General features: G+C 45.5%; 1 protein-coding gene across 2 annotated transcripts in view; it reads right to left on the reverse strand.

The window, feature by feature from the left end:
- The window catches only part of LOC144829176 (enoyl-CoA delta isomerase 2-like), a 530,023-nt gene extending 513,063 nt beyond the window's left edge, over nucleotides 1-16,960 (reverse strand). The window contains exon 1 of one of the 2 annotated variants that reach the window (XM_078688045.1): nucleotides 16,759-16,960. In XM_078688045.1, the coding sequence (XP_078544171.1) occupies nucleotides 16,759-16,811 (53 nt within the window). In that variant the 5' untranslated portion in view covers nucleotides 16,812-16,960. The remainder of the gene's footprint in view (nucleotides 1-16,758) is intronic. The other variant, XM_078688046.1, reaches the window with a different exon arrangement.
- Between the last annotated feature and the right edge of the window lie 2,784 nt (nucleotides 16,961-19,744).

A 19,744-nucleotide genomic window follows, 5' to 3' on the forward strand; every position in this document is an offset into this window, starting at 1 on the left:
TATGCTGTGATTTCTACCTTTCATTGAGGTCTTGACAACCTCCAGATCCATTGCAATTGGGCGGCAGGGGAGAAACAAATTGGGCGACAGTTATGCAGAAAAAAGAACGCAAATTATGCAGTGCAATACTGCACATTTTGTGATATTACTTCATTGTTTTATAAAACATTTTTACACATGCCAATATTGTCTGGGCAAATATTTTTCCTCTTTAGTGCCAGTAAAAATACTAAGCACAGCAATAGGTAAAAGAAAAATTACCAGTCGACCTTTCCCAAGGACTTTCCACAGAACAACAACACATGTTGCCATGTTTTAGTAGTTTGATCTGTATGAGCAGAAAACACTTTGTTAAACTCTGCAGAATGTGCAGCAGTTGATGGATTGTGTGGCAAATTCATGCCTATGAGGACAACTCCTCTGCATCAGAACAGCATAATTCCAGTGGCCCTGCTTATAGCTCCTCGGTTTGATGTTCTTATCTTTGTGTGGCTGTCACTTTGTGCGACTTACACAATGAATCCACGGGACGCTGTGATTCTAAATTAGCAGTGAACGGATAGAAGCCAGTATTTAGCAGATCAGAACTGGACTTTGGTGACCCCATACCCCCCTGTTTGAGTCAAAGCCTAACAGACAGCAACTGTCAGGTTTGCTAAAGACATATTAGGGACCTTCAGAGGGCTGACCTAGGAATCCATTCCCTCCATTGCGGACCATTGGCTTTGTGGTTTGTAACTTACATTGTCTGGCTTTCTATTTGCTGGCTTCAGTTGTTTTAGGCTGTCCAGCTTGAATTCGTCCCCCAAAAAACGTGTCCATGAACTTGCTTTCCGAAAACAGGCCTTTAAATATTGCTCTTATTTTGTCCATTTGCTGTGCATCCAAAGACAGATGTCAAATGTCAAAAGCGGTGGCTCCTTGCAACGGAAGTGCGTCACCCTACTTAAGGTATCCCCCAAGGCCCTAGTAATGGAAAATAAAATGTTAATTCATTACCATTTTATTTTTCATCGTCTTGTCCTGAACCGAGTGTCATGACAGGGCGGGCCCTGCTGAGTGACAGCAGGGAGGAGTGGTGGGCAGGTGGCTGCCTTTGCACTGTACCTTTGGCACTGCCGCATTGAGACGGCTAGCCAGCCGTACATGCACACATCTGGGAACGGTCGCTCCCACTAATCAGGGCACTGCTTACATACTGGTTAACAGCATGTGACCAGAACAGGTCGAGGGAATTTGTTGGGGTCTGCACTGTAGTCCCGGCAGAAGAGGTCGGAGTGAGAAGGACATTGGACACGATCCTGTATGCGTTTTTCTTTTGTTTACCCGCCCCCAAGCCCTCAGTAGATGCCACTCGCCACTAAATGTAAAGCCATCTTCCAAAGGAGCTTGGAGTTTTTGACAGTCCTGCTGAGTACCCTTGTAAGAGGAGAGCTTGTAAGGTTTTTGTTTTGTAGCCCACAACAACAAAAAATTAACTCTACTGAAGTTTCAAAATATTTCAGAATTAGTACAAATTAAGCACTTTTTGTAATTCTGATGTGAGGTTGAAACAAATATTTGAATACGATCAAAACACATCAATACACTAGGTGATGTCATTTGCAAAAATTATTGTTTGTGTACAGTAAAACCGTTTTTTTGGTGCAAATGTAATCATTTAATGTATTGTCTGTAAATGCAGAGCGCTATCACACCATGCAAACTTCACACTACGCCACTCCACTCTATGCCACAGCACTCCATTGCATGATACTCCACTCTATGACATGCCTGTCCACTCCAAAGTACCACAATCTACCCCACTCCACTTCCCTACAATCTACCCCAATCTACTCTACTTCACTCAAATCAACCCTACTGTAATACACCCAGTCTACCCCACTCAACCATAATTTACCCTACTTCACTCTTCTCCAATCTACTCCACTCCTCTCAAATCTTCCCCAATCCAGCTCACTCCAATTTCAACACCAATCCATCCAACTCTGCTCTACTCTACCCCGCTCCACTCTACCGCAATCTACCTCAATCCATGCCTTTTTAGGTCTTCACTACTAGGCAGGGGATAAGACGTATTGTTAGATTACTGTTTGCTCCGAGCCCATACATTGCTCATCACTAGTTGGCTTCATTGTCACTCTGATTTGCCTAATTCTTTTTCGTTAGTGAGTATGGGCTTTCTCTCCTCTTCTCGTATTAGTCCCTCCTATGGAGCATCAAAGTATTACTGTGTCCTTATACTGCTCACCTTTTCAGGTTATAATTTTTCTTCTTCTTTAAGCACTCTGCGAGACTGCATGAGTCCATCTGTATCACTATTGAGCTTCTCTTCCTATTCTCTTCTCTCCGTTCTTCCTTCCCTCTCTGCCATATGTACCCGTTCCACTTTTGCTCAGCTTCCCCCACACTAATTGCTTTTAATTTTTTTACATACTTCCTTATCACTCCATTTTTAAGGCTGGTTTAGCCAAGATCTTTTGATTTTACAAAAATGATATGTACAATATATTTACTTATAGAGGTTTTTTCTCCCCATCCACTGGTCAAGTCAATTTTGTTTTCATCCACTACAGCATACAGCGTGGGATTGCACATTCCGCCCCATTCCAATCCTTCTCAGCCCATTCCAATTCACTCCTCTCCTATCCAATCCAATCCACACCAATCCAATCCTATCCACCTCACCGCTTCAAATTGCCCCAATCCAACCTGCCTCACTCCAATCCAAAACAGCCTGCCTCACTCCAATCCACCCCACTTCAATTCAAAACAATTTGCCCCGCTAAAATCTGCTCGCTCCGATTCTAAACAATCTGCCCCGCTCCGATTCTAAACAATCTGCCCCGCTCCGATTCTAAACAATCTGCCCCGCTCCGATTCTAAACAATCTGCCCCGTTCCGATTCTAAATAATCTGCCCCGCTCCGATTCTAAACAATCTGACCCGCTCCGATTCTAAACAATCTGACCCGCTGCATTCTTAAACAATCTGCACCACTGCATTCCTAAACAATCTGCAACAATCCAATCCACGCCTCTTCAATCAAAACCGCCCCAATACAACCCATCGCACCCCAATGCACCCATTCCACCCCACTGCACCCATCTCACCCCACTGCAACCCATCTCACCCCACTGCAACCCATCTCACCCCATCTCACCCCACTGCAACCCATCTCACACCAATGTAATCCCTCCCACTCCATCCCAAATGACCCGAATCCATCCCAATTCACCCCACACCATTCCAATCCACCCTACTCCAAAACGACCCACTCCAATCCAACTCCCCACAAACCAGCTCTCTCCAGTCCAATTCACTCCAACCCACCCTACTCAAATCCACCCCACCCAACTCAAATCCACCCCACCCACCAATTCAATCCACCCCACTCCAAACCTCCTTAATCCGCCCCACTCCACTCCTATCTATTATGTCCAACCCACTCCTGTCCAATCCACCTCATTTCAGTCTAGTCCACTCAAATCCAGTCCGCTGAACCCAGATCACTCTACCCCATTCCAATTGACCCCACGCTAATCCACCCTGCCTCGAACCATTCCACCCCACTCCAGTCCTCCCCACCCCAATCAAATCTACTCCAGTACACCCCACTCCATCAAATCCTTCTGACCTCAGTGCAATCTGCCCCACCTAAGTGCAATCCACCCCAATCCAATCTATCCCACCCCGATGTAACCCACACCAAACCAATCATATCAGAAGGCAGGGGGTAATCTCCATCTATGGTCAAGATGTAGTCTATGATGTGTAAGGCAGTAGTTTTCATGATGCAGCATTATCTGAAGACAGGTTACTAATTGTGCAGGAGATGGTTAGCATTAATGTGTTCTTGGGGTTGAATGTAAACTGATTTTTAGGTGTCACATAAGACAGCACATTCGCGGTAGTTTGTGAGACATTTTGTTTACTTAGCAGTGCCATGCCATCTAACGTCGCACTTAGCCATGCGCAATAAAGCTCATCCGTCCACATGCTAACAGCACCTTCCACTCGCTTTTAACACCACTTGAGTAACTGCATTACAATACTAATCACTTATCTTACTAATTCACCATAACACACTCATAAAGTACCATTCAGCCACTTGTATTACTACACAACAATATCAGCAAAAATGTAATACTCACTCACAGATACGAGCAGGACAATGGTTTAATGCTTAAGCAGATTCCTACTAGCAGTGGGACTGACTACCGTTTATGCCATTTAATCCTTGGGGGCAGTCCTGATTGAGTTAGGAGTGAGATGCACTCCTTTACCTCATCCCTTCACAGCTGCGCAGCACGTAGTGCCAGTTGCAATGTTTAGGTTTGCGCAAGAGCGCACCCTGGACTTTCGCTGCATTGGCAGCAGTCCTGACATTCTGAACACAGGGCATGTGAACCCTTTTGAGATGGCCAGGGGGACAGGGAGGTTTGCTGGGCGCCAGGCTCCAATGTGATTATGTGGTGCTAGGAAATGTATTTCATGTAGTATGATTTACATTCTCTGTCCTGGTTACCTCTAAATGTGTTTTTTATGTGTATGAGATGGTCTTGCATATTATGGTTTATGCTAGTGAGATTATTTTCCACCCTGTGCTCTATGCCCCTAATGTTAGAGTTACTTAGGAGGTTAGGGTCTAATATTAGACTGTTGAGATTATGGGCGTACAATGCGTTTGGCACCTAATGTGATGCTGTGCATAATGTGGTTAATGTTTCAGGCTGATGCGAAGTACAGTGATTACCAGTGGTTACTGGTTATACGTTTATGATCTGTTTCACTTTTACTAAGTTCGCTTTGTGATGGTTCTGACAGCGGTCCAGTTGGCCCTGTCATGTGTAAACAATTACCTTGTAAATATGATCTAGTGCCAGGCGGCACCATGTATATTATGCGATTACCTAGGTAAAGGGCCCATCAAATACTAGTGGAATCATAGAGACTCCCAAGCAGTATAGCTTTCTCAACTACTGAAATCTGTGCCCCCATCTTCTCCTGCTCTGAAGTAACAACCTGTTCCTAATTGCCTCACTTCCCAGACTGCACATTAGTTCAGATATCTTCACCCGACGTCTGAAATATGTGCCCCCTTTTGTCCTTATACTTCTCCTCACCACCGCTTTCCTAGTAACACCCTTCTCATATCCCCACCACCCTCCTCCTCCTCATTTTCCCAAGATGACCACCACTCGAGTTAAGTCTGGAATCAATTGTTACAAAATCATTTATCCTCCCAACCTGACTAGAGCTTCTTCAAAACGATTCAAGCATAACACCATTGAATGTTTCCCTGATTCGCTTTTTGTTGATCAATTTTACAATGGTCGTTATGGGAGGCTCAAAAACGATTACATTTTCTTCACTCACGACATCCCCTCTTGGTCCACCTGCTATATAATTCCCTCAACGTCACCGCCTACTCCTCTATCCCTCATGGGAAACTGCTAAAAATGTCCCCCTCTGTGTGTTTCCACGGCTCCCTCACTATTTAACAATGGTACTGTCATGATCCAAGTCAAAGACACCTGCCGCTCTCTCTTTGACCACCTCTTCCCTTCCCTACTCCCCACCCCTGCGACCGGCTTGTCCCTTGCCTCTTCATCTAGCTCCACCCATTACTCCCTTTCTCCTCCCCTGACCCCCTTCACTCCAATAGCCTGCACTCTTGGGAGGTACAGGTCGACCCTCTTCCCTCCACCTCCCCTGTGCCCTCCTCTCCCATTCATCCACCTCACAGTTTGCTCCTCCCTTCATCAAGGTGATTTTTTTAATCATTACCTTCTTGGTGGATGGTATCACGGTTGGTGTGGTGCTAGTTTCCCCTTCTTTCTATATCTTTCTAGTTGTCACTGGTTGTTCTACTCTCCTTGTCTTTTCCTTTGAAGAAGCCTACTTCCGGAATGTATATACTAAAAGTATTTTTAATATATTTCTTGTAGTGAAATTTTACGCTCAAATTAATTGTAGCCCTGATGATCGCACAGTAACCTGTAGCAGGGATCCTGTTCTCCTACAGAACTGTGCATAGAGACTTGGAACCTTAGTAAGTTAGGGTGTGCCAAAACTCACCTTAGTACCCAAAATCCCCTTACCAGACTAGCTACAGTGTCTTGTTAGTCATTACAAACTCCCAATATTTAGACAAACCAGACCATGGACTTAGATTACCACAGGTAACGTGGAACACATGAACACTCTTTCGTTATACAATCATTTCAAACCAAAACAAGGAGTAAATGAGGACACGTGCATATTTGAAATGTTTATTCACTAATGCAGGGTTCTCAAACGCAGTATCTTAGATAATACCAACAAACATTATAAGAAGCAAAATAATCAGCATAGCTACTAGTCATAAAATACACAAGGTGACAACATACTAAAATGTTGAAATGAATCGGGGTTAACACCTAATTCTCACCCTCCCTAACTAGCATATTATATTATATCGAAAAGGTCTCATTGGGTTTTAGCAGGGCGGCCCCTTACCTCAAGATCCTAGTGGTAAGGGATCACATCATCTTCCACCAGCTCTCTGCATGCGAAGCACCATCAAGTGTGTGTGGGTGCGCTGCGTGAAGCAATATAAAACGTGCCTAAAGCCAGAATTTGGCTGCCGCCGTATGTATGTTATGTCTAGGAAGGTGCGAAGATCAGACCTCACAACAACCACTGTGTCAAGTTATCCTTGAAGGCTTAAGCACTCAGTGTACAGACACAGTTCACCAAGCAAAGCTGATATCAGAGTAATAACATATTATTCTTGTGTGAATCCAAAGCGCTCTATTAGGCTCAAAGCTATAACAACAGTTTATGTGTCGTGTGCAAAAGCAGCAGACAGGAAGAAATGGCGTTTAATCTTCTATTAAGCTCATGCTAACTTAACACAGCATATAGGTATGACAAACCCTGCGGTCGAAACGCCGTCGACGCTTCCTGTGGCCACAATTTGTGAAGGACACATCATTGTTGTTTGTTGTTTCTTCTTTTTTATATGTAATGTCTGTTTTTTAGCCACTTGTTTGGCATGTGAATTGTTTGTTAGTATATTGCCAACAGTTTTTCCTTTTTGAGCGTTACTGTGGTGTTTTAAATACATTATGTAATAAATGTCTTTTGTATGTATAGGCTTCTTCTTCTCATTCAAAACTGCAGCACTAAAACAGCCCTGCTGCAAAAGAGTGATGACGCGCTGCGGATACTCGATTCGGGGGGAGTCTTGTCTTCTAATTCTCCTTGACCTTTCTGCAGCCTTTGACACTGTCAATCACAACACTCTCCTTAACCCTCTTCAACAGAGAATGGGCTTGGAGGGCACTGTGCTTAAACGGTTTGCTTCCTTCCTCTCTGATAGATCCCAAATGATCAAAATAGCAAACAGTCTTTCATCTCTCTTGGTTGTAGGTCAAGGTGTTCCTCATGGCTCTATGCTTGCACCCACATTGTTCAATCTCTATTTAGAACCATTGGGATATCTCCTAAGCAAATCCGGGATCCACTATCATCTCTATGCGGACACTCAAATCTACCTTAAGGTGGCCTCCACTCATGATCTCTCCATCCTAAGCTCTACTCTTGACTCCATTCAAAACTGGATGTCAACTGACTCTGAACCCCATCAAAACTGAATTCCTCCTCCTCACCGCCTCACTTTCTCCTCCCCCGATTCAATCATGGATGGTTAAGATGAAGCTACTTAACAATAAACCCATCATTATCGACAGCGCAAAATCCCTTGGTGTCATACTCGACAAAAAACTCAATCTACACTCCCACATCAACTCCATTGCAAAGTCTGCTCGATACCAACTGCGCCTTCTTTGGGGTATTTCGTCGCTTCTTCCTGGAGCAAGACCTTAAAACCCTGGTCCAATCGCTGGTTCTATCCTGACTGGACTACTGCAATTCTCTTCCTACTGGCGTCCCCAAATCCCACCTGTCCCCCCTTAAATCTGTTCCCCATTCAGCAGCTCGTTTCATATATGGGGCCAAAAGAAGCGACCACATCACACCCATTTTATCCACTCTCCGTTGGCTTCCCATCGAGGCAAGATCTATCTACAAGACTGCCTGTATCACCCACAAAGCTTTGCACTCCTCCTCTCCTCGCTACCTGGCGAATAAACAAACTCTCTGGAGGCTCTAAACCATCGCGTAATGCGGAAAATGTATTGCTTGAACCTCCCACTTTCAAGAAGGAAAGATCGATGGCCCAATCCTTTTCAGGCAACGCAGTGAGAATCTGGAACTCACCTCCGCCTCAGCTCCGGACCACCACCTCTTCCCAGGCCTTCAAAACTGACATCAAAGTTCTCCTTCTTCAAAGACATATCCAAATTTAATTCATGCCCTCTCTATTATCTGAAGGAAGTCCTTCAATTATAGGAAATTCTGTTCTCCAGGACTATAGAAGTGCCTTCCCAGTGTGTTCTTGTGGTTTGAGTGCCTGCCATTTATTGCAGTATTATACTTCTACTTGTATTGTGTACTCTTTTGTAACATGCACACATCACTTTTCCTCGTGTAATGCATCGTTTGCTACCTCTTGTATTTTGTTTGCCTTGGATACATGCACAATTGCCACCATTGCCTCATGTAACGTAACGTTTGCTCTTGTGTTTTGAGTATCCACCATTTATTGCAGTTTCATACCTCTACTTGTACTTTGTACGCTTTTGTAATCATGCACACATGTCACTTTACCTCTTGTAACGTATCGTTTGCTACCTATTGTATTTTGTTTGCTCTTGACACATGCACAATTGTCACTATTGCCACATGTAACATAACATTTGCTTTTGTAACATGCTCCCTTGTAATTTTCTCCTCATGTATCATTACTGTTCCTATTGTCCTATTGTAAAGCGCTCTGACACCTTCGGGTAAAGTCCACGCTATATAAAAACGCATAAAATAAAAATAAATAAATAAACTCTAGTAGATGCTTGTCCTGGTCACGTGGCATCGAATGTACCTGCAGCCCTCTAGCACCCTCGGGTGGAAGGTTTGGGCAAGTTTAGGATAACTAGATTTAGCATGCTTGTGCATTTCCTGATTTGTTGCAAAGTGCTGCGATTATATTTTTCCTGGCCCCATGTTTTTATTTTATAATAATGTAGATCAGTTTACCGCCCTTGCACTGTATTAATATGGTGGACTGGTAATGCCTTGCTGGATATGCACTTTACATTGCATGGGGATGCTTGTGAATAGTTCTCTGTATACTGCCTTGGGAGGGTAATGATTTTTTTTTTTATTCTTGCTGTTTTAATCTTGAGCATATGGCTGACTTACAATGATGTATTTATGTATTTGCTTTTAAGGTTCTAGTGACCGAAATAAAAGTGTTTGACTGACTGACTCACAGAACTTATTTACATCATTGACTCCCATCAACCTATTACACCAGTTGAATACATGATCAATCATGCCATTTGTATAGCGCACTACTCACCCGGAAGGGTCTCAAGGCACTTGGGGGAGGGGGTTCGCTACTGCTCGAACAGCCAGGTCTTGAGTTGTCTCCTGAAGGCGAGGTGGTCCTGGGTCAGCCGAAGGTGGATGGGCAGGTTGTTCCATGTCTTGGCCGCCAGGTAGGAGAAGGATCTGCCTCCGTCTGTGGCTTTTCGGATGCGTGGTACGGCGGCGAGGGCGAGGCTGGTCGACCGTAGCTGGCGGGTGGGCGTGTAGAAGGTCAGGCGGTCGTTGAGGTACTTGGGGCCCAGGTCGTGGAGGGATTTGTGTGCGTGGGTGAGGAGCCTGAACGTGATCCTCTTGTTGACGGTGAGCCAGGGCAGGGCCCTCAGGTGGCTGGAGATGTGGCTGCGTCGGTGGATGTCCAGGATGAGTCGGGCGGAGGCGTTCTGGATGCGTTGGCTGTGGTTCCGGCGTAGAGGGTGTTTCCGTAGTTCAGGCGGCTGGTGACGAGGGCCTGGGTGACCGTCTTCCTGGTTTCTGTCGGGATCCAACGGAAGATCTTGCGTAGCATGCGAAGGGTGTGAAAGCATGATGAGGAGACGGCGTGGACTTGTCTGGTCATCGAGAGGGAGGAGTCCAGGATGAAGCCCAGGTGGCGTGCGTGGTCTGTTGGCTTGGGAGCGGTGCCCAGGGCTGGGGGCCACCAGGAGTCGTCCCACGCGGAGGGCGATGGTCCCAGGATGAGGACTTCCGTCTTGTCTGAGTTCAGTTTCAAGCGGCTGTTCTTCATCCACTCGGCGACGTCTTTCATCCCTTTGTGTAGGCTGGTTCTGGCGGTGTCGAAGTCTCTGGTGAGGGAGAGGATCAGCTGGGTGTCGTCGGCGTAGGAGATGATGTTGAGGTTGTGTTGGTGTGCGATGGCAGCAAGGGGTCTCATGTAGATGTTGAAGAGGGTGGGGCTGAGAGATGATCCTTGCGGGACGCCGCAGATGACTTCGGTGGCCTCGGAGCGATACGGGGAGAGGCGGACTCTCTGTGTTCTTCCGGCGAGGAACGAAATGATCCACTCCAGTGCCTTCTCTTGGATGCCGACGTTGCTGAGGCGTTGGACTAGGGTGCGGTGGCAGACAGTGTCAAACGTCTGCAGAGAGGTCCAGGAGGATGAGTGCCGCTGTTTCCCCGTTGTCGAGCAGGGCCCGGATGTCGTCGGTGGCTGCGATGAGGGCGGTCTTGGTGCTGTGTTTGGCTCTGAAACTGGACTGCGAGGGGTCGAGGGATCCGTTCGTCTCGAGGAAGGCGGCAAGCTGTCTGTTGACGATCTTCTCGATTACTTTGGCAGGAAAAGGAAGGAGCGAGATGGGGCGGAAAGTTTTTGAGGTCGGTGGGGTCTGCTGTTGGTTTCTTCAGTATGGCGCTGAGCTCGGCATGCTTCCAGGTCTCCGGGAAGGTGGCGGTGTTGAGGGAGGTGTTGATGACGTCCCGGAGTTGGAGTGCGATGGTGGAGTCGGCCTTGTTGAAGACGTGGTGGGGGCAGGGGTCGGTTGGAGATCCGGAGTGGATGGTGTTCATCGTGCGAGCTGTGTCTTCGGTGGTCACCGTGGTCCAGGTGCGGAGGGTGGCGGTGGGGTGCTTTGGTTCGACGGCCGGTTGCGTGGGTGGTGCGCCGAAACTGTTGTGGATGTCGGCAATCTTGCGGTGCAAGAATGAGGCGAGGGAGTCGCAGAGATCCTGTGAAGGAGTGATGTCGTTGCTGCCGGTGCTGGGGTTGGAGAACTCCTTGACGATGCTGAAGAGTTCCTTGCTGTCGTGGGCGTTGATGTGCAGTCGTTCCTTCAGTGATTTCTTCTTGGTGGTGCGGATGAGCTGGTGGTGCTTGCGGGTGGCTTGTTTGAGGGCGGTCATGTTGTCAGCGGACTGGTTGAGGAGCCAGGCTTTCTCGAGGGTGCGGCAGGTCTTCTTGGAGTCCTTGCGTTCGTCGGTGAACCAGGGGGCCTTCTTGCTTCTGGGTCTGCTGGGAGGGTTCTTCAGTGGTGCGAGGTCGTCGGCGCAGGCGGTCAGCCACTGCGTGAAGTTGCGGGCTGCTTCGTTGGGGTCCGTTGTGCTGGCAGGTGGGTTCTGTCTGAGGGAGGTGGTGAGCTGGTCGGCGGTGATCTTGCTCCAGCTTCTGTGAGGGACTTGTTGCGGGTGGTGGTGGGTTGTGGTTTTTCTGAAGCTGAAGTGGACGCAGCTGTGGCCGGTCCAGTGGAGTCCGGTGGAGTGGCTGAAGGTGATGTGCCTTCTGGATGAGAAGACGGGGGATCAAGCGTGTGGCCGGCGTAGTGGGTGGGGGTGTTGACCAGTTGCTTGAGTCCGAGGTTGGCGAGGTTGTCCAGCAGGGCGAAGGTGTTGCGGTCCTTGATGTTCTCCAGGTGGAAGTTGAGGTCCCCTAGGAGGATGTAGTCGGCGGAGGGGAGGGCGTGTGGGCTGATGAAGTCCGTGATGTCTTCGCTGAATTGTGTGCGTGGTCCCGGAAGTCTGTAGATGAGGGTGCCTCTGAGGGTCGTCTTTGGTTCGGCGTGAATCTGGAAGTGGAGGTGCTCGGCGGCGGCATAGGTGTTGTTGGAGTCGGTCGTGATGCGGATGGTGTTCTTGTGGACGATGGCGATGCCTCCTCCGGTCTGGTTGACGCGTTCCCTCCTGATGATCTTGTACCCGTCCGGGATAGCGATGGCGATGTCGGGGGCTGAGGAGGAGTTAATCCAGGTTTCGGTGAGGAAGGCGACGTCTGGTGATGTTGTGTCGAGGAGGTTCCAGAGTTCCACGGCGTGTCTGTGGACAGCGGGTGTTGAGCAGGATGCATTTGAGGTTGCTGCTAGTGTTAGGCTTGGCGGGCGCGGTGCAGGTTCGGAGGCAGGTGAACTTGCAGGTTCTGCAGGTGAAGGGTCCGTGAATGCGTTTCGGGGCGGCCCGGCAGCAGGTGGCGTTCCGGCTGGCATTGAGTGCGTTGAGGGCAGCGGCGTCGTAGGTCTGTCGGGTTGTCTTGCATCGGTGGGGGCCAGGGGTCCTGGCGCTTGGCGCCGTCCAGGCGTGGACGGGCGTAGACGGGCTTGCCTTTGGCGCGCCTTCGGCGCCCAATCGGCGCGTCCGCGCGGTCGCCATTTAAGGCTAAGTGGGAGGGAGGAGCAGCGGGGAGGGCACAGAACAAAAAGGGGGTGTGGCCGCGTGGACGGCGGCGGGAAGCGGGGAGCGGGGCAGGCAAGGCAGGGGGACAACAACAACAATGAATGCTAAAGGAGATACAAATACAGCAGAGCAGCACTATACTATGCAGAAAACGGCGGAACAGGCACAGGGGGACAACAACAGAGGTTATGCTAAAAGGAAAAACAAATACAGCGTACACAACAATGAATTACGCAAAAACGGCGGCAGGGAACAGCGAGACATGCAGCTAGGGTGGCAAGGCAGACAGAACAGCGAGGCTGCGAGCAGCAGCGAGGGGCGCACACACACAGCTGGTGGCCGTGCGGCGCGGGGGTGTCCTGAGAACAGGTGCAATGAGATGCAATAACACTTGCCTCCATCAACCGTTCACTGTCACCTCACAACACACATTCAGCTGCATTCAAACCAGTCATACCTTCAGAACACCACTATGACACTTACTTGCAACACCACCAGTCACTCACTCTACTCTCTAGCCTTCAGGCAGTTACAGTGGTACTTACTTTTGACACCAACCACACACACTATCACACAAACGCAAGATAACTTGTCCATACAACTATATCTCATCTCAACCACTTACTTCACCACCTTACTGTGTCAGTTGTATCCTTTGAGTATTAACAAAACCACTTTCACTCCATGCATGTTCAATAGCCATTCACCTCTGCTGCTTTACTACCAAGTCATTACACCCCTTCTCTCAAGAAATCTCATCACTTGCATACTACCTCAAACTTGTAATACCTTCTAAGCAAACCACTCTTCTTCAGCTACATGCATCATTCATTCTAAGCTACTCACAACACCAGTCTTCCATACAACCCACCAAAACCCATTGGCACACTCACATCATTTTACTCACACCAGCACTGATCTGCAGCCACTCTGTTAAGCTTGCTCACACCATTAACCTACCTGGGACATTTTAGACACCACTCACCCATGCAATCAGTCATATGAACCATTCAGTCACATCTCACACATCTCATCCACAGATAAGTGTAACCCTATTCTGCCTCACAGCGTGTCATAGCCCCTCAACTTTTCTTTCACATCTCAGATTTAAACCTGCCATCACTTATGAGGGATGATGCCTCAAAACCTGTCCCCGGAGGATTGTTTCTGGTCCTGGGAGGACCTGGCTTGGCAGTTCGGGCTGGGCTGTTACCATGAGGCACAGGATAAAGACTGGTTTGCATATGGCTGGGTCCAATCTGAGGAGGCGTGGTGAACAAAAGCACACTATATTTAACCCAGAATATTGACTGGGGATGTATGTTTGATTTTCCCTGCATTCAGTCCATCATCTGAGTGTCTTTTGATTTCTGACCCACGGAAAACACTTATTTCTTCACTCACAAGATTCATGGCCACTTGCCTCATTTGATCAAACCGCAATCCACCAGCTACTTATACTGCTCACAACCACAAGACCAGTCACCCACAACTGCCATTCTCCATAGTCTGTTATAGCAGCCTTCATTCATATCAGCACTGAACTTCAGCACCCGTTTTACCACTTAAAAGGCTTACTTATAGACACCCAACAACAGCATACTTCTTGAGCAGTCTCACATGCACAATGACTCGCTCAAGACCAGTCCTGCACAGATAGTACAAACCTCTACACTTACGATCACTGCTTTACATCTGCCGTCAACAAAATTACCTGATTGGAATGACATTGATCAAAATAAAAGAATACGGGTGAGGTAGAATTAAAAGATGTGCAATAATATTGTTAGCTGCTCACTGCTTACTGCAATAGCTTTACACACCAATGTTATCAAGTTCCAGTACTAAATTGCAATCATAGTAAATTCGTAAAGAATACTGGAATTATCTTGGCATAGCATTACCATATCCTGAAGCACGTAAAGGTAGGGATGGGTACATTTTATGTGGAAAGCTGAAGTAAATTCCAGGCTAGGTGTGTCTTTTCTGGTTCCCTCTTCTGTGAACACTTAAAATAGTGAGGGGTTTTCTTATGTTCAGACAAGGAATTATTGTGGTTTTTTTGTAGGAATAATGTGCTCTGCCAAAGAACTGTAGACTGCCGAATTCTTAAATTCCTGTGTATGGCAAAGGTTTACACATTACTATTCAAGATAATCCTAGAATATTAAATCTGCATATTGTGATCGCTATGCAGCAATACAGCCAGAACCCATCCGAAGGTAATATATCCTCATCAACGACTACTACAGTCCCATTCCAAAGATATTTTGGGATCATCCTTGAGTAATACAGCCTCATTCTGAAGTCATCACAAGATCATTCTGTCATAATACAGTATCATCCGGAAGTACCCATAGGATCATCCTGGAGTAATCCAGCCTAATCCTGAAATCCCCCTGGGATCATCCTTTAGTAGTAAAAGATCATCCCATGCTTTCCACTGAAGTAATCAGGAAGCAATCCTGAAGTCTTTCTGTGATGACTCTAGAGTCATCTCATTTAAATATTTCTCCCTATAGGCATATGTCAGGATGGTTTGGGATGACTTCCCCCAGATAATTACAGTAATAGCTCACCTGAAGTCATCGGATGACTTCTAAATGAGTTCAGGATAATCTTCCTGGGGGAGGGGGTAATCGAGATACTTAAGGCTGAGAGGTCTGACAATGTAAGTATCAGCAATAGACACAGACTCTTTGAACTGTTTAATGATTCAGGGCCGGCTCTAGGGTGGTGCTGACTTCGCATGGGGGCGCATGTTTGCTAGTTTATATTGTGCTTAAAATCACCTGCTGCTGTTCCAGGCCTCCAGCAATTTTCAGGCAGCAATTAATATGTCAAGCAAAGTCCAGTGATTAATGTTCTTCCAGGAGAGATCAGAGTTTTGTCTATTAGAAGTTTTAACTCATGGGAGTTTAGATTCATGGTAAGGTAGCGCAGAGGGTTAATATGCCTGCTACAAAGAACATGTACCAGGCAGATCACAAAGGGAATGTAATGTAATGTAAACAGGTCAACCGCTTTTCTCAGAGACTTCCTTTTGTTAGTTGCAGTTTACAGTCAGCTATTAACTGTCAAAGAACTGTGTGCAGACTTCAAGGTATAGATTAGAGTGTCTGGATTTTTCCCCCAGACTTTCCTTATTCTAATGCTGCAAAAAGGGTTCATTTGGGTACAAATCAGTTCTGGTTCACAAAGAGAGGTACAATCCATTGTGTTACATTTTAAATTCAGAGTTTGTGCTTCTCCAGACCAAGTACTCTTCAACTACACTGCCTACCTGTATGGATAATATGTGAATCCACCCCTTGTTTATCTCTGACTTATGTAACATTTCCTATACGCTGATTTAAACACCTATGTTTCATAGTCTCTGTGTATTGTGTGTGTTATGTAAAGTGCTCTGACACCCTTCACTTTTAGGAGTGACGCTATAAAATTAAATGCATCTGAGAGAGAGTGGTTATGGAGACCTTAAAGGGTGGTGGAGGTGGTCTCGGTGGGGGGGCAAAAAACATTGTCGCACTGGGCGCCATGAGTGGTAAAGCCTGCCCTGAAATGATTTAAACCACAGATCAGACACTACACATATCTCTACTATCAAGAGCATAAATCATCTGAATTATTTTGCCAGTAGTACAGCTAGCAGCATAAACCTCTGCAGCAGGGTACATTAACTATGATACCGTAAAACCCAAGCTATTTATGTGCAATTAAGTAAAACAGGATAACTTCACTATCACTTTTTCGATGTGGCGAATCCTTGGAAGGTTAGTGTTTGTAAACAAAAAAAATGAACAACAACAACAACGGCACTGTGTCGGCCAATGAGCACCTTAGGATTTCAATCCATCCGAATCCGCCCCCACCCGCGGAAACGCTCATACATCCAATTCGTGAGAACCCATTCCCGAGAGCATTCATTTGCTTTTCAGCACTGCCATGTAAACGATAAAATAAAACGCTGTGTGGATATTGCAGCGGCACTTTGCTTTTTCTAAAACTTTTTTCTACAATAAAATAACTGACCTTTTTCGATGACCTGCATTACCCTACTCGTGCTTATAATAGAACAAAATAACCTATATGACACTACTAGCGATAAAGTTTGAAGAGCACCTCTAGAACAAAACTGAGACAAACGAGTAACGGAAAACAGGTCACCTGTTTGAACGTGTGAATGACAGGAACCGGCGTCCCGCTGCCAGGACAGCCATTATACCAGCTAGCTAGAGTCGCGCCGTGCCTCCCTCCGCCCTTTTTTTCAGTGACAGCGCTACGTACGAGAGCCCTGATTGCTCGAACAGCTGCTACATGTGTCAGGAGGAAATGTAAGCGTCTTTCCGGTTGGACTCTGTTGGCCGCTTCCGTGTAGAAGTTTTATGATCAGTTAATGATTGGTCACTGGGCGTGGTAACGTGTATGGGCCAGCGCGTTTTACCCTCCCTGGCTGTTGATTACTTTGTCTTTGAGCCTATTGAATCAGATTGATTAATTTTGTTAAAATAGTTTCTAAGGTTTTCTGTGATCAGAAAAACACTACCTTGATGTTTTGTAGTGCTTTCCCTTATCATCGCGTGGATTCGTAGTGCTTAGACTAAATAACAATTGTTGATTTCCTAGATGTGTGGTACGTGGTGTATGTTTGATAAGAAATGTGCTCCATATTTATAACAATGGAACAGAGCATTCTTAGTATCTAACCTTTTGTACATTTCGTATACTTCCTAAACCTTATTACGGCTTTTGTAATATTCTGTTTTATGTGATGACCTACCCGCTTTGTTTACAATTTTACAATTTCGTAATTAATTACAGTTGTATTGTTTATCTCAAACCATCTTTAACTTTGATGTAACTAAATATTTATCCTGTAAAGGGCTCTAGATATTTGGGTAATGTGAGCCCAGTATAAATATGCATCAATAAATGAATACATTTCCAGCAGTTTAGGTTTGGCCTAGAACTCAGTTGATTTGCCAGCCTTTAGTATACAAAATATATTTGTACAAAATATATTTGTATACTTACACAAAGTGGTTCTCAGCCATCTCTCTTCAGCACTCAGTCTGATTGTGCTGTTCACATTTTCTGCGGCCCACAAGAGCATGCATCCGTTGGCAAGCAGACAAGGGTTGTTGATTATTTAACAGTTTAATGTGTTCTGAAACAGGTGAGAATGCTAACTCATTAAGATGCAAATTAAGTAAATAACAGTTATATGCGCATTGATTAACATAAGTAAAGAAAAATTATACAATTTCAGTGTGCAAAAATACACAAAGGAGACATAGCTATTACTATAGGCCTTAGAGACTCTTACAATATAAGAAAGACTTCATTCTGTAGAAACACACTTGGGATGCTAGAAATTGTCACAATGGAATTTAGAAGCTTGACCTTAATTCGACATGTATAGAACTATTTTCTAATATCTGCAGAATGTTTTTTATTAAACAAACTAAAAGCTATGCTAAAGTAACACTTTATTGTGATAAACCTATTTTCTCAAATAATTATAAGTCATGCTTTGAATAGGAGAGTTATCCATTTTAAAATATTATTTCTTGTTCGTGTTAATGAAATGCATTGCTAAACAATATATTGCAAGCTGATGTCTCTCCTTTCACCTTGTTCATTGTTTACGTAAAGAAGCTTAACTACATTAGAAGGTTTGAATGTGATTGATGCCTGTCAGAAAGGAGGGTTATGTATCAAAGGTTTTCTATGTAGAAGGTCTGTAACAACTTTCAGTATAAAACTTTGCCAGGTACATGTTATTTTGTGTAAAAGGGAGAGTTCAACTTGCTCTCAGATATATGCTGCTGCCTGATTGGACCCGAAGAGGAGAAGCCTGCTACACAATATGCAACATACTTTTTGCCTTTTATATTAGTGTGTGTTCCTTGTTAAAATGCCACCTGAAGGCAGCAGGCCTTTGACATTTCCCTCAATAAGGGGTTACATCCTGTGCTACAGATTAAATTTTTTAAAATAAGATCACATCTGATTATAACATGTAATTTCTCCTGAATGACACAGTTAAATTGAGAAAACGTCCTTAATATTGGAGGCAAGTGATTTATGAAATGAAACCCCCAACTCAGACCTGCTCAGTTTGACCTGTGTATATTCATGGGAGCATGCAGCTCATGAAAAAGGGCCCACCAGAATGAAGACTCAGCCCAGGCACTCTCTTAGTTATTGGTTGGATGCAAAATGAAACTTGAGACAGCAAGCATCGCATGTAGGTATGATTGATGGTGTGGCAGTTTATCATACAATCATGAGAGAGAACAAGAAGGAGATGCAGACATAATGGAAGAGTCCGATCAAGGATCAGCAGAAAGAAAGGAAAACAAAAGCAGATGACAGAGAAGCGGGTTTCTTAGATGATTTATTAAATTCAAGACCAGCCTCATATCAAGTTGTGCCTCATCATTTGTGTCCAACACCGCAAGGGTAGAGAAAGGGGATTAGAAACCAGTGAAACTAATGGTTCAAGTGTATCCACTGCCCTGAGTGCTCCCCAGAAGGAATAGCTCCCACTTTATCAGGTGCTTTTACTGGTGCAACTGCTGCATGTACTATTGCCACTGTTGTAATCATATTATTACAGCCTACCCACAGAGACCCAGCACCCACAAAATGTATGTGTTGCACATAATCATAGAATTTGAGGAGACTCTGAAGGGTACAGTTGACCCTGAAAAATTAAATACCTATGTTGAAACTGAGCTGAGATATTTGATCAAGGAAGCTGCTAGGCTAGCAGCCCACAAGGTGCATGAGAAATTGGAGAATTTGGCTGAAGTGTTTAAGATTAATCTGAATGAAAAGCTAACCTTGTGGTCGAATTTCAGAATGAGTAATGAAGAGGCGAGAGAAATGATAATTCAAAGATTAAGAGTACATGTTGGGAAATTAATAAATGGCACCAGAGATTGGAGAGGACTGAAGAAATACAAGCATAAATGGGCAAGGAGAGAAGGGGCTAAGCAAAAAAGAAAAGGGCAACGAGTAAAGCTGAACGATTACAGGAATAAGTGAGTCTGAGTCTGGAACGATTTCCCAATTCCCTTTGAGAGAAGTGTATGGAGGAGCATATGTGCCTTGCAGTCGATCAGATCTTCTCTGAAAGGATTGTGAC

Source organism: Lissotriton helveticus, chromosome 4_1 (assembly GCF_964261635.1).
Source record: "Lissotriton helveticus chromosome 4_1, aLisHel1.1, whole genome shotgun sequence".
NCBI lineage: Eukaryota > Metazoa > Chordata > Amphibia > Caudata > Salamandridae > Lissotriton > Lissotriton helveticus.